The sequence below is a fragment of the Rhodnius prolixus genome, unplaced genomic scaffold (assembly GCF_049639745.1).
Source record: "Rhodnius prolixus isolate KJV_2025 unplaced genomic scaffold, Rpr scaffold_14, whole genome shotgun sequence".
Classification (NCBI taxonomy): domain Eukaryota; kingdom Metazoa; phylum Arthropoda; class Insecta; order Hemiptera; family Reduviidae; genus Rhodnius; species Rhodnius prolixus.
Window position 1 is genome coordinate 3,271,339 of NW_027411594.1, and position 15,333 is coordinate 3,286,671.

The following is a 15,333-nucleotide window of genomic DNA, read 5'->3' on the forward strand; positions in this document are numbered from 1 at the left end:
CAGTCATATAAATACATAAGGTCTTATACCGATACTAAAAGTGTTATTTATCCATCAACGTCTACAACCAACATCTCTCTCTCTCTCTCTCTCTCATCTGAACCCATTACAATACCAATCACATGATACGATACTCGTAGATATTCTAAAATAGAAACCCATATGTTGTGCACTAACAGTGTCGACGCCTAGAGTTAGGTCGAGCTAGCACACTCTTTGGATCTTTCTGATTTTTAAGAGATTTCTCGGTTATTAAAACCGTCCGGTAGGACAGTTGTATAAGGGTTGATCGTCAAAAACTGCACGAAAAAGCGTAACGTTGAAAAACTCCCAACTTTGACAATTTTTTTTCTCTTTTTCTATTAAAGATAAAATTCCCAAATTTTCTTTAAATTATACGGCAAATCCTTCTTTATAACTGTAATTTTTTTTGCAACAACCTTTATGGGAATCTTAGATCTTCATTTCGTAACCTTCTTATAGGAAAGATTTTTGCTTACTTTTTCGATAGGGTTAAATTCATGTTATTAGAATAAGATGATGTTTGTAAATCGTTGTTGGTTTTGTTAATGTCTGTGTTGTCTTTTTTTTAAAAAAAAATGTTGGGTCGTAAGTAGCTAACATCGTTATAGTAGGTTTAGGTCTGTCCATAGAGTAGAAATTGAAGAGTATAGAACTTATTGCTCCTTGAAGCAGGCTCGCGAGAATTGCCATCAAGTACTGTAAATGTTATTGAATCTTACCCAGAAAGTTAGGACTTGTAAAAAGAAACGTATTATTTGAATAATGTAATTAGTTTACCTAAATTTGTAAAGTAATCAAATACATCAGCTAAATAAAAAAATATACAGCTGCTATGTACTTTATGTTTTCTACTTTATTCACAATATGTTCAGTTATTCTCTTAACTTGACATTACTGATAAATTCTTTGACCTGAACCCCAAATTGGTGAGATAATATTTTGTGGGAGTCAGTCAAGTTACGGTAATAGTTGTTAGCAGATAAATCTGTCCAACCGTAATTATTTAAATTGATACATAAAGATCGAATGCTTGATTTACAAGTGATTGTCACCAGGAGTCTGTGATGTTTACTTCCGCGTCACTTAATAGGTTATATAAACTTTGGTCAGGGAAGCGTTTTAGTGAAAACTAAACCTTAAAAGAGAAACTGCAATCTTTGTTGTTTCCTTTTACTAAACAAAATAGAACTTATCAAGTTTTCTTTCATACAAAAATCTGTAAAAACTGGACAAAAAGCATCAGCTCCTTTCCATCAATCTCTTTTATTCTTATTTATATATAAATATATATATATATATATACAACCTCACAGTATGAATAATACATGAGCAACTGACCCGGGTATGAAAAGTAAGCCAAAAAATGTAAAGCGAACAGTTTTTACTGGAGTAAAGCTCAGCAAGAATTGGAATTATTTTTTCACTTCTACAACTTAAAGCTAATTGTTATTCCAAGTGAAGTAGCAAGGTTGTACGTACTTCTAATAGGTTAATAAATTATTTATCGAAATATTTCAGACAAACATTAAATTTAAATATTGTAAATTCATATTTTATTCATTCATTTAAAATTTTTAATTGTAAGAGTTATGAGAAAATCTGTATTTGTGGCACAAACCTGAATTTTTGCATTTTCTCTCTAAAACGACTGTAAAATGTATGTTTCTATAATCTTTGATTATTTATCCACCGAAATTCCTATTTTTCTGATTGCCCAAAGATATATTTCTTTATTTAATCTACGAATCTTTATTTATTAAAACTGTAATTGGCTTTGTTTTGCGACTTAAACAAAAAATACATAATGCAATCTGCAAATTATATTTGCAAGCATTTCTACGTCATTAATTGAAACCTGGAAGATATTTTATCCAAAGAGAATAAAAAAGTGTATCATCATAAAAACTATATGGAATTATTTAGATTCTCTTTGCTTAGTTGCTCTTCTTTATGCTCACTCTTCGCTTATTCGTAAGGAGTGTACCACCAAAATTGAAGTTATCTGGTATTCTCTTTGTCTCTCTGTAAAGGACTGTATGAAGTGAAATTTTCAACTAAAACATAGAACTTAATTAAAATACACAACAAGTAGGGAAGGTACTTAATAAGGCCGAGCATTTTGTCTTAATTCTTGCGTAAAACTTAGGTTTTACTAGCAACTATTCAGAACTTGTCAATTGTTTTAACAGATTGTAGTCTTATTATATCAGCCGAATATAAACTTTGGGATAATAAAGCAAAAATAGTCGTATTTGTTTCAAGTAGGTTTTACGTTCGACTAAATCACTTTGCGCATGTATTTTCTTCATTTTATGGAAGAAAATATAGGTAACAAAAAAGACGACTTATATTCAAGCAAATACTATAAAATTCGTATAAATTCTCGTATTGTCACGATTAAAAATCCACGTTACGGGACAGGATTTAGAACTACAATACTTCTTAGTAAGGCCACGATAGCCGAGTGGTATATAGGCTAGACCCGCAAAGCTAAGATGTATTGTTGGTTAGTGGGTTCGATTTCTAGTTTAAGCCTTGGATTTTATTTAATGGTTTTAATGTTATAAGGCGCCCCATTAGCTGAGCGGTTATAGGCTAGATCCGCAATACTACGATGTATTGTTGGTTTAGCGGGTTCGATTCTCTGGTCTAAACCTTGGATTTTATTTAATGGTTTTAATAGGAGAAATTTATAGTAAAGTTTGTTAGTCGCCTCTGTCTTCGATAAGTAATTTGGTAGTTGTAGGTAAAGCCTGCCTTAAAAAATAGGCATTACTTTTTACTGGACTTGACATACTATAGTACTGAGGTCTTTCGCTCTAGTTGCTTGGCTATGACGGTGCCTATATTAGTATATTAGACCGTAAAACGGTAGAAACTACGCCCCGTAGCTATTTAAATGATTTATTGAGTTTAATATTACAGTCAAAGACCGTTCTTGAATCCAATACATTAGGGAAAACCTAATCTATATTATAATCTCTTTTCATTGTGGATTTGTTAATAAACTGATATATTAAACATGATCAAATCGCAGATTTATTGCTGGCTAACGCTAATAAATGTGCGCATATTTATGTTTTCTGTAATTTGTGCTGAAGCCAATAACAATTATTTCATTCCAAATTCAGAATTTGAATCATCAGGTTGGTGTGGTGTTCCGCTTTGCTATCGCTCTACTTAATTGAGTCACTAAATAAAAAAGAAAACAGATTTTTCTGCATTTTCCAAATTCCTAAATTTGGGAAAACAAGCTCAAAAATATTCATTATAATTATCTCCTTTAGAGGAAAAATCAGGAAGCGTGAAATTAACTCATATGGAAATTACCTGTTTTTTTTATGGAAGTACTTTTATGTTTAAATAATTGAAAAATATTTTTTTTTATTAAAGAATTCGCTGTGTGGCAGACATTTAAGTATTTAATAAGGGACAAGTTACAAGCTTGTTCGTGAGCAATAACCTTTCCATGTTGGTTTTCTCCCTTTTATCACTTTGTAACCTTAATAAGGAAAGTTAATGGAGAGATATCTAATTGGCAAAAGAGCTTTAGTATTTTACTGAGGAAAGTTATTTAAACTCTCATTTTCCAATGTAAATAGATCCATTACTTTCCATTAGTAGCCACTGGAAAGGCTATCATCTTGTAAAGGGTGTCCCCCACATCTAACTTTTCATCTGATCTCCCGTTTCATTGTTCTTAATTACAATATTAGATTGCAAATCTCTAACACTTGAAGAGAAACAACAAAAACTTATTAACTTAAGAAAAAGCTTAAAGTTGCAAGAAAAATAATAGTAATAAAAGGCTTACTGCGAATATTAAAACTGATAAAGAATTAGTTGAACACTCCCATTATCCCTGTATCGTATCGACGTTGTAGAGGTGGAGCAGTGGATTTTGAAAGAAGAACATCGTAAACGGTGGAGAACCCGAGCTGACTGCCACCAGGCTATGGAAATCCGTGGCCTGTCAAAAACGGATATGGTTGGTTTTAGCAGGTTGGTTCAGGTGTTGAGTGGACATGTGGAATTTAGCGTATCATCTTTTCAAATGCGGCCTTATCCAGGTCGCCAAAATTGTGCTGGCTGTGGTGAGTCCAATTGAGACTGTGCGGCACTTTGTCGAGGTGTGTCCAGTTTATTCTAAAACCAGATTCCTCGTCTTCGGTAGGGTAAATGTCTCCCTACCGAAGATTGTGGCATCTGGTAATGTTTACCAGAACTTTCTAGGCTTATTCAGTGACTGGGCGATTGAGCCGCCATACTCCTTAGTGTGCTTTTGATACTTTATTAGTTTATTATATAAGCATCTGGCAACTTTTAGGCGGATTTGTTGTTTTTAAACCCCGGTATCTCTTATGAGATGAGGGGTGGGCAGGGAACAATGGGCATTTGGATTGCCTGCGTTCCTTCCCCTTTCTGGTGGTACCGCCCATCTAAAGCAATCTAATCTAATCTAGGTGAACACTGCAACACAGACAAGGCCAGGATCCAACAAAATGCATGCACTTTATTCTTGCAGAGACGATCAACAAATCATTTAGCGTCTATATCGTACAACCACTGTACTCCGGACAGACTTCGCCACACCAAAGAATGGAAGACAGCAATGGGAAAGTAAATGTCTTAGATTTTCACGCCACAACTCTCAACTTAAAAAAAAAACAGAAACAAAAGATTCTCAGTGTGGTGATTAGGCGCTCCGTCAGCAAAGGAAAACCGGTTGAAAAAACTCCGTCTACTAAAGTAAAATTTCCTTCTAAGTGTACAAGAGAAAACAGAAATACACAAAATATTTTAGAAAATACCAAAATAACAACTGGGAGATCCGAGAGTTGAAGCGGTTTTCTTAGTCGCTCCTACTTCTTGGGCGCTTCTACCCACACGCTGAACTCACAGGAATTCCCAAATGAACCCACATCAGCGGGTTTTGTTTCTTTTCTCATTCTAATTCCCAGCAGTATACTGTTTTTATACTTCTCTTCTACAACTATTTTATTATTAAGTTTTTAGTATTTTACTATTATTACTATTATTTTGTCGCTTAACATAGTATTATTTTCAATTCTTAGGGCATTTAAAATTAAGGACTTAAGGGAAAATACTTTCTAATGTTTTAATTGATGTTAATAATTCGTTTATTCGAGAAGGATTGGATTCTCGCGCTGAAATGCCGAGTTCAAATCCTGCTGCCAGTTCTTAATATGTGAATGAATCGATTATTGATATGGATGAGGATTGAGAAGGCCAGAGTGGAGAGAGAGACAGTGATGAGTCCGCTCAGTGCCCTACTAAGGACTGCACTTATCATAGTATTATTTTCTGTAGCAGAGTACTCCACAAAGTACTAATTTTTTCCCTCTTGTGGGTCTTCTTACCGAAAACTTCTTTTAGACTTGTTGACCAATTAGAGGCTGGCTAATTCCACAGATTAGGGAGCTCACTCCATTTCTTGGGAGAATAGGTTACTACGAGTACATTTTATAACGCAGTAAAAAGATGTATCTTTACATCTCTGGCTGTAGCCCTTACGAATAATTTTCCTTTTTTACTTCTTATATACAAATCTATACTGAGCTTCTCGATGGAATGTTTTAAAGGCTGTCATTGGACGTACATAGAAACTTAAATGGGCGTTAGGCTGTTATGCGTAAGTTATGAAATGGCCGCCAATTACCTAGGAACACAGCACCTTAACCTGACGCAACTCAAAATATTGTGAAAGAAGCCAAGAATGGATACCTCAGGGTTACCTTCCCCAGGAGCTCAGGCGTCCTTTATGAACGTTTGTAAATATGCAGTTGTCTATTGGTTACATACAATATCATCGTCTTAGTTTAAAATTCAAATCAGTCTTACCATCTATGTTTAATAGCAATATCGACAAGAACATTTGATGGTATTGCTAAATTATTTATTTATACTTTTAATAATTTTGTGTAAAAAAAAGCTATAACTGACCTGACAGACAGGATGACCAATCAAAACGTCATGTCAATCTTTTGAATTAATTAAAATGGCAAACATTGTAGAACATACAGGTACATGCCCAACCTGGTTATTGTTATACATCATGTTAAACAATATTGTGTAGTAATGTAAAACAAACCTTTGTGTTGAATGTTGCAGGTAGTGGGCGTTATGTCTGTCTTCTTCATATTTGTCAGCGTGCTGACGTTCGCGTTGAAAACACATCCAGATCTAAGGGTACGCAAAATGCTCAACTTGACCCACTACAGATCTGACAATACTACCTGGATTGAATTAAAACTACGCTCTGATCCGCATATATCATTCTTCTTCGTTGAATTGGTCTGCAATGTTTGGTTCACGTTTGAATTAATCGTCCGTCTTATTGTAAGTAAACAGTTTATTTTGTTTATTTATGTTTAAATATTTTTTCCAATTTTAGAATAGTTTTTACAAATTATTCTCAACAACGCCAAGCACAAAAAAAGATATACGCCCATTTTAAAATTTTCTAACTCCGTTGAAGTTTTTATATTTCCGTTCAGAAGATCAGAAATAAGTCCACCATACAACTTGAAACGTTCTATACCAACACTTATAACCCAGTTTTCTGTGATTTTAGTTGATATTGTGCGCGTGGATTGCACTGCAAAGCAGCACTGGATTTATCCTCATCGCAACAGCAGGAATTTACTTGAATCTTGTTGCATGTTTTCTTTTTAACCGAGTGCATATTTTTGTTGCACCATCGCTGCACCGTGGACTCTGGTTAACATCATTTCGCCAAAAGGCGGTAAAAATAATTTAACACTGTTTTTTGCTTTAATTTATTTGTTTTTTTAAATTAATTTTTGTATTGTTCCCATCTGATCAGGCAGTCCTTAAGGGATTTTAGCATTTGGTTGTTCTTTTTTGCTGGTTGCTGATGTAATTCGAACTTATACATTTTTTTCATTAAAATAAACCTTTAACCTTTTCGAATAATAGTAATTAACAAATATGATTGGGTCTATCCGATTGTTACCTAGAACTTTGACTACTGCCCTGATTTGAACTTCTGCATAAAACTCATCCCTTATTAACAATAAAACTAAAAATACTCCAATGATGACGATGCTAGCAAACAATAAAAACAGGCGCATTAATCATCGCCCCAATTCTCACCCTCTGTTCCGATTTAATTGGGTTACTCTAGCCTGTGCAGGGGCGGGCGGCAGGGATGATTAACTCTTCCTCTGCATCAACAACAACAAAAACAATCAACTGATTTCTCTTTTATTACTTCGTTAAACGGATCTGGAGGTGATTCGGCGTAGATCAATATTAATTGACTAGAAACCAGGCAATCTAAAGTATCTTGCAGAACAGATAGTTCGATAGCATCTTTTGCAGTTTATCCTGCTTGTCTTTATCAAACACTCTAAGTACCGATAACTTTACGTGTCTTGGTATTGATCTGGTTTTCTAGCCCTGCTCCCTTAGTTTGATATCCCTCAAGTTTGTCCCTGAAACTTTCGCGCGCACATTACCTAATTAGCAAACTTCAAATTTTCTGTCGCTAAAGCAAACATTCAAAATGTCAATCATGCATTTCTTATCAGCAACGTTTTCATATTGCCTCAAAACAGATAGTATAAAATATTAATGCTATGCGAACACAACGTTCATTACTTTCTGTTGCTAAACTGTTAAAAGAAGTTATAGTAATCGTTACGGATTTACGGCTTGGAGTTTTACCCCGTAAATACTCGTTTTGAGATTCCCTCAATCCGTAAAAGTTTGTGTGAGATAGTCTTTATCACTCTATCTCACTTGCACGCTCACTCTCTCTCTGTCTATCACTCTCCGAACGCAGAAAGCTTAAGCCGGAAAGACTTAACTGATGCGTTTTTTTTTTTTTTTTTTTTTTTACAGATTTTCTCAAAAACTGCTCCAATGTTTGTATTTTGTTTAAACTTAGCTAATTATATTTATCTAGATCTATAACCTTCATTTTGGAACCTTTTTCCCGGGAAAAATCGATTAAGGGAGATCTACGTGAGTTCAATGTGTGGAAAAATTTATAAACAATTGAAGGGTTTGTAGTTTAATAAAGAGTTTTTAGGATTTAAAGATTAGAACTTAAAAATAAAAAATTAGAAAATTATTACTTCTGTTTCGGCGATTAAACTAGGGCGGCCTCAAGGCCTACGGCACTGCGTAGTGCCCTTTGGATCTATTGTGGCTCCCCTGACTTTAAAGCTCACCCTCCAGGCCTGCCCTATTAATCAGACTCCTAATCCTGGAGAGCGCGACTCTTGGTTAAAGCTCACAGGCCTTGGTTTTTCCTTCCCTCGAAAAGTAACCTCCTTAGCCACACGAGCCCATCACACTAACACAACACGTGCAGTGCCGTTTCCTCCTCTTCTTCCTGACAGAACCTACAAAGGCTATCATCAGCGATGCATGTGTTTCCTGAGCCTGCAGTGGCCAGAAAAAACGGATCGTTAAGTTTGCACCACATTTTCGGCTCTCGGTGGCTCTCAAATCAAGTATCCCGGTGAAACTCCACGCAAAACATATGGCAGAATCGCAATTCTATCTCTTGCTAGGGAACAGGAGGAAAATAATACTTTAACTAAAAACGTATACATTCATAAATCGGGTTAAATGTAGTCTTTAAATTAAAATAACATTAAATATTTAGAGACACGTTGTTATAACAAAGTAATCGGTTATTTTCTCAGGCTGGTCTTAACGTCTAACTACCGAATTAGGTGTCGTGAACGGAAGCTCCTACTTTTTACTATAAACAATTTTTTCTATCAATATATAAAGTAGCGATACACGGGATTCGAACCGGAAAACCACCAATTTCAAAACCACGCTCATTACAACTAGAACAACACCCCGCCCCATTGGAAAGTTAATTAAGCTTAAACAAACTCTCATATAAATTTATCCAAGCAAGAAGAAATAGATGGCTATAAATAAGCGGTTAATTTTCATTACAAGTTTTCCCGTTTGGGTTGTTTTTACAACAAATAGGGAGAATATACGAGGGATAAATTTACATTAAGGTTACACTTAATGTTCTGGATTATAGATAAGCAACAACGTGAAGGTTATTCTACTAATTAGTTAACGTAACGTTGATATAGTATCTACAGCTAGCTGAGATGCGAGTTGTCAATAGGTTGGTTGTTCACGTAACTGGAATTAGCTACTCCAACCCCCGCTATTTTGTACGTAGCTGTAATGATTCCCTTAACGATTTACTTGTTGAAAGCAGAGCCCAGCAAAAACACTGTGATATACTGTGAAGATAATTAAACCAATTCTTAGTGAACGTCTAAAACAGCACTTACCAAACCATTAAACAGAAAGCGAGCGTTTATATGAAAGAAGAAGTTTTTGGTTAATTTAGAAGATATAGGCGAGTAAAAAGGGCTTAAATTACCTTAGTTAATACTTGGTACTTTATTATTGAGTCGCACATTGAGTCTTCTTAATGACATGTTTGCAAGTTTAAGCCAAGATGATGAATCGTTTTCAGTTTCTGTTTTAATCAAATCTTTATAGTAGGTATTTAGCTCAGGTAATGAGCGAGAAAATGCAAAAAAAAAAAAACTTGTTTCTCTACTTTGATATGCTTTTCTCAATTTCAAGATGCTAAAAATCACTACCTAGCGATTAAAACACAATCAAGAGAGTGTGAGAGAAGCCATTTCCACTTTCTCCTTGTCCAATCAGCACAGAATCTCTAGGTTAAACGGCCCACCTTTTTTTTTGGAGATGCTTCTTGGCCATTTCAAGGGACTTCTCGGTTTTGGTTTTGCTAAGATTTAACCTGGAATTTGTTTTCCAGCATCTGTCATGCTTTCCCTAATGCCCATTGCTTAAGAGAAGTTGGCACAGCTCCAGGTCTATCCAGTTACTTTCTCGCAGTACTTCACCTGCCGTCTTTAGTTCAACGTGCCTTTAACATTGTATTCGCTGCCAGCCATATCGAGGCCCATTTCCCAAATTGACTGGACACTCCTCTGTTTTCACTACCGAAAAAAAGTTTCTTATTTTTGTTTGTAGATACCGTTCTACCCCTAACCTGTTGCACATTCATTTGCAATTCGGTATAGGCTTGACACTATTCCCAGATAATTAATAACTAATTCTTTTTTCCTTTATTTTTTAATCCAGAATATATTTCTGTTGATCCATTTCTAACATTAAATGAGGTGCAACATCACTACGGTGACATAATCCCTAACATTACTTAATGTTATCGCTAAACATTTCAAGAAGCCCTTTAACGAAAGGTCAAATAATAAAGTAAATGTTTTAGGGCTCCATATTATAAATGAGTGTTCAGTCTTAATTACATCACACGCCACAAATCTGTTTGTAATACTCTTGGAGCTGTTAGGCAGGGTACGCATTTTTATGGCGTTCTACTCATGCACATGCTCTCTCTCTCTCTTTGTTTCATGATTGTGCATGAACTCGTAATGATGAATTATTGATCAAAAGAAAATTAATGAGCTTTGAGCCAAAAAGTAAATAATTCTAGTTTTGGTCTGTTTGCTTTAATGCTCTCTTTTGCCGCACGCGCCCAAGTCTGTTTTACAAGGTTAAACACCAAAAATCAGCAAAAACCGCTAAACTTCTATGTACGAGGGTCGTTTGAAAAGTCCATGCAAAAATAAAAACTACTTAATTTTTTGGGGTAAACCTTTTTTATTTTTCAACATAGTCTCCTTTTAGGCTTATACACTTCGTCCAACGCTGCTCTAGTTTGTTGATCCCTTCCGAATAATAGGATTTGTCCAAGTCTGAAAAATAGCCATTCGTTTCTGCAATCACCTCCTCGTTTGAATAAAATCTTTTTCCCGCCAGCCATTTCTTCATATTGGGGAACAAATAGTAGTCCGAGGGAGCCAAGTCTGGAGAATAGGGGGGGGATGTGAATAGAGTTAGAACCCTATTTCCATTAATTTTGCGACCACAACTGCTGAGGTGTGAGCTGGTGCGTTGTCGTGATGGAAAAGGACTTTTTTGTGGGCCAATCATGGGCGTTTTTCTTGCAGCTCGGTTTTCAAACGGTCCAATAACGATGAATAATATGCATCTGCAATAGTTTTACCCTTTTCCAGATAGTCGATGAGGATTATTCCTTGCGAATCCCAAAAGACAGTCGCCATAATCTTTCCGGCCGAAGGAACGGTTTCGCCTTTTTTGGCGCAGGTTCCCCCTTGGTAACCCATTGTTTAGATTGTTCTTTGGTCTCAGGAGTGTAGTGATGTATCCATGTTTCATCCACAGTGACGAAACGACGCTTAAAGTCCTGCGGATTCTTCTGGAACAGCTGCAAACCGTCCTTGCAACACTTCACACGATTTCGTTTTTGGTCAAGCGTGAGCAATCGCGGCACCCATCTTGCGGATAGCTTTGTCATGTCCAAATGTTGATGCAAAATATTATGTACCCGTTCATTCGAGATGCCCACAGCACTAGCAATCTCACGCACCTTCACTCTTCTGTCATCCATCACCATATCATGGATTTTATCAATGATTTCTGGAGTAGTAACCTCAACAGGGCGTCCAGAACGTTCAGCGTCACTTGTGCCCATATGGCCACTCCAAAAATTTTGAAACCACTTATAAACTGTTCTAATCGAAGGTGCAGAGTTACCATAATGTTTATCAAGCTTCTCTTTAGTCTCCTGAGGCGTTTTGCCTTTCATAAAGTAGTGTTTAATCAATACACGAAATTCTTTTCCGTCCATTTTTTGAAAATCACTCGACTTCCTCGATTCAAACGAATGCCAAACACAAAGAAATAGACCGATCTGGCTGAAACTTGGTGTGTGTTGTTCCAAGAGATGCTACTAACTAAACATAACCTCGACACGCGCCAGTGGTGCTATCTCTCTGACTTTGCACGGACTTTTCAAACGACCCTCGTATATGTGGCTGACCTGAAAATGCACTGTTCATCAAAATCACTGAACCCGAAGTACCGCATTGGAGTCTGTGCAATTAGTTCTAGGGGACACATTGCGTAAAATTGGTAAATAAGGAGGTCACCTTTGCTTTAGGTCTGTGTTTTCCCCAGGAAATCGTCCTTGAAATCTTGATCTCTTCCGTGCCGTTTCTGTGGATCAGACCTATTTGAACGGAACTCCTAGTTTTTGAAGTATATATATCGTATATCGTATTTTATTTATATAAATATTTTTTTTTCGGCCTTAAAGTCCATCAATTAGGTGTCGTAGATTGGGAACGGAAGCTCATACTTTACTATAAACAATTTTTTTTCTAACGAATAAAAAGTAGTCATACACGGGATTCGAACTGGGGATCTCCCACACACAAAGCCACGCTTATAACCTCTGGAGTCTAGTGACTAGACCAGTGGTTCCCAACCTTTTTATCACCAGGGACCATTTTAATATTTTTGTTGTTAGCAGCAGGGACCACAAGGTTAAATATCACAATAAACTTTAATTAACATTGTGATTATGTTTTCAGTTATATTAATGTGCTTTTTGAGCTTGCATTTTCTAAACAAGATGGGTAGTAATCCTGGGATTGATGAGACTGTTTAAAGAGACACGCACATCATCATTTGCTTTTTAGTCGACTCCTGGACTGGTTTTTAGCTCGCTCAACGTCCCACTCAACGCGCCGTCGCCGCACACGCGGCCGCATGTCAAATAAATATATTATTATTTTAAAAATGTCAAGTGTTTCGAGGACCATATTTTAGTTCTTGCGGACCACAGGTTGGGAAACACTGAACTAGACGAACACCCGCCCTGAGGTTTCGAAGACACTACAAAGTTTATTTCTGTCCACACTGTCGTGAGTGACTTTATATCTTTTCTAGCCTTTCCCAGTCGGGACAAGGGTCCTATCTAAATCGATATTGACATCTCCTTTTTTTTTTTGTCGACGTAGGAAGTTATTCTACTTCCATATTGACGTTATAAACCTGATATTACATCTAGGACACTAATCCTCCACTGTTTTTATGGTTTTGTTCCAAATCCAGATATGTAAATGTTGACCTTTACTGAATAATTTGCTTTTTCAATTTCGTCCTGATTTTCGTGAAATTGTGACTAACTATTTAATTAATCTTCTGCTACAACATCCTAGTAATTATTTTAAGGAATAAATTGATTTGTAAAGAATGAACTTTGTCGAATTTTATTTAATTAAACTAACAAATAAAATCTTCTTTCACAGAATTAGCTGCCAACAACAACACGTAGTTCAACAACCTTTGTAATGAACTTAACAAGTTTAACAAACTTAATGAAGTGGACAAAAATTAACTTTTAGGGCTAATTATATTTTTATAAATTGGACAATTGTAAATTGAAGTTAATGTTTAGACGCTGGCTACTTACCAGCTGATTAACTCTGGACCAATAATTTTTGAAAATATGAAACCGTAAACTTTGAAAACTAACTACTTTTATAAAAAATTTTATTTATTGGTTTTTAGTCAAGTTGTATTATTTATACAGTTGTAGTTGCGTAAAGAATTTTTGTATTTCCTGTTCTTCGTTAACGTTGACCTGTAGACTTAACAATTTAGAGTTTTATCATAAAATAACTGTTCTTTTTTATAGCATTTTGAGCACGAAAAATAGGTTTCTCTATTTCTGCTAAGGTTAGGTACGCCTATCTTTTATTATTATTATTAAATTTAAAACACTTCAATACTTCAAATATTTTTTAGTAAAAAGTCTATAACATGACGAAAATATTTACATTGTTTCTTTACAGTTAAAATTTACTTTGCAAAAAAAAAAAAAATCTTAGAAATTTAATGTAATTTGGAAAAAAAAAATCCCAACTAAAAGTAAGGTAAAATGCTATTTTAGTATCACTAAAACATAATAATATAGGAGCTCATAGAATAATCTAACTGTATCATAAAGAGTGGGGAGTACATATTTGTTAGCCTATCAGAATTCAATGTGTCTGGATCGTTTTCTATTTTGGCCAATTCAATTCAGCCAATCAAATTAAATATATGTACATCATTAAAAAATTAAGTACTGCTCCATTGGATTCCTGGATGGATAAAAAGTCCTTTTTATCGGGGCACACCTATTTTCAATAACTTTACACTGAGCTCCTACTGCATTATGTTCTCCTGATACCAAAATTCTATATTTCCTTACTTTTAATTAAAGTTTGTTTTTTGATCAGTTTACATTACTTTTTGTACTTTCTATAAGTATTCTGTCCATCATATTACTATTTCAACTTTTAATATAAAAATATTTATTTTAATTTCATTATTATTTATTTTAAAATTATAATTAAAATTCATAAACTTAATGTGAACGTTAAGAACACTCTTGCTCATTAATTATTAATTGTAGCCACTGTTTTTGTCACCATTTCCATTTCTCCAATTATTTCTGATAAACTACAATTTTCTTTTAATCTGCCTCATCTCTTCACCTAAACTCAATACTGAGCTCTTCCTGTATTATGATCCTCTGATAAATCAAAACTGTATTTTGATTATTTATTTTTGATCATTTTAACTTCTTTTTTAATATTTTTGTGCTTTTTATAAATTCTTTTTATCCTAAAAATAAAGTTTTTTTTGTTATATCCTACAAAATGATGTTTATTTATTATTTATATAATATTTTAATAGATAATTTTATTCATTATTTATTTATTTATTTTTTATAAAAAATTGAAAAAGTATACCTTAAATAAAACGTTACAAAATATTGCTTACATTATTTTTCGTGCACTTTGAATTTCATGCAAAAGAATATTCCTTCTGACTGACGGCGAAGAACGACGCCTAAACAACACGTGCATTCTCATGAAGGTTTAAAATAAAAATTAAAAACTTAAAAAAAAAAAGTAAGAACTGTAAGTATGTTGATCAAAAAGACTTAATTTAATACTTATTTATAATATGTAAGTACCAAAAACTATCTGATTTATTTAATTATTGCCTGGACAAAAAATACAAAAGGCACGTCAAAATATTTCTAGTCTTCTTAATACAAAAAGTAGTACTTCATAAACAAAATTTTTAAATTGCTGTGATATATGTAAATAATTTACGAAGTGACCCGATACTGAACTTTAACCTGACAATAATACTGTTCACTTCCGTTCGAAATCTCCAGGTCTCCAGATTACCTCAGTGAATTCTTTTACACTATAAAAATAGCTGGTTATTCCAATTTTGTTTTTAATATTATCTCAAATATTTTAATTTCCAACTGTCTTACTTTCGCTGGGATTTTATTAAAAATTCTTATGGAAGCTAGATACGGAAGTAAATCCGATTTCTTTAATCTTGTCGAAG

At 34.6% G+C, this 15,333-nt stretch overlaps 1 protein-coding gene across 4 annotated transcripts in view; it reads left to right on the forward strand.

Annotated features, from left to right (window-relative positions):
* The window catches only part of LOC141451663 (potassium voltage-gated channel protein Shaw-like), a 231,910-nt gene that overhangs the window by 145,501 nt on the left and 71,076 nt on the right, over positions 1-15,333 (forward strand). For all 4 annotated transcript variants that reach the window (XM_074123155.1, XM_074123152.1, XM_074123153.1 and 1 more), the window contains one exon: positions 6,157-6,384. In XM_074123155.1, coding sequence (XP_073979256.1) covers positions 6,157-6,384 — 228 coding nt within the window. The remainder of the gene's footprint in view (positions 1-6,156; positions 6,385-15,333) is intronic.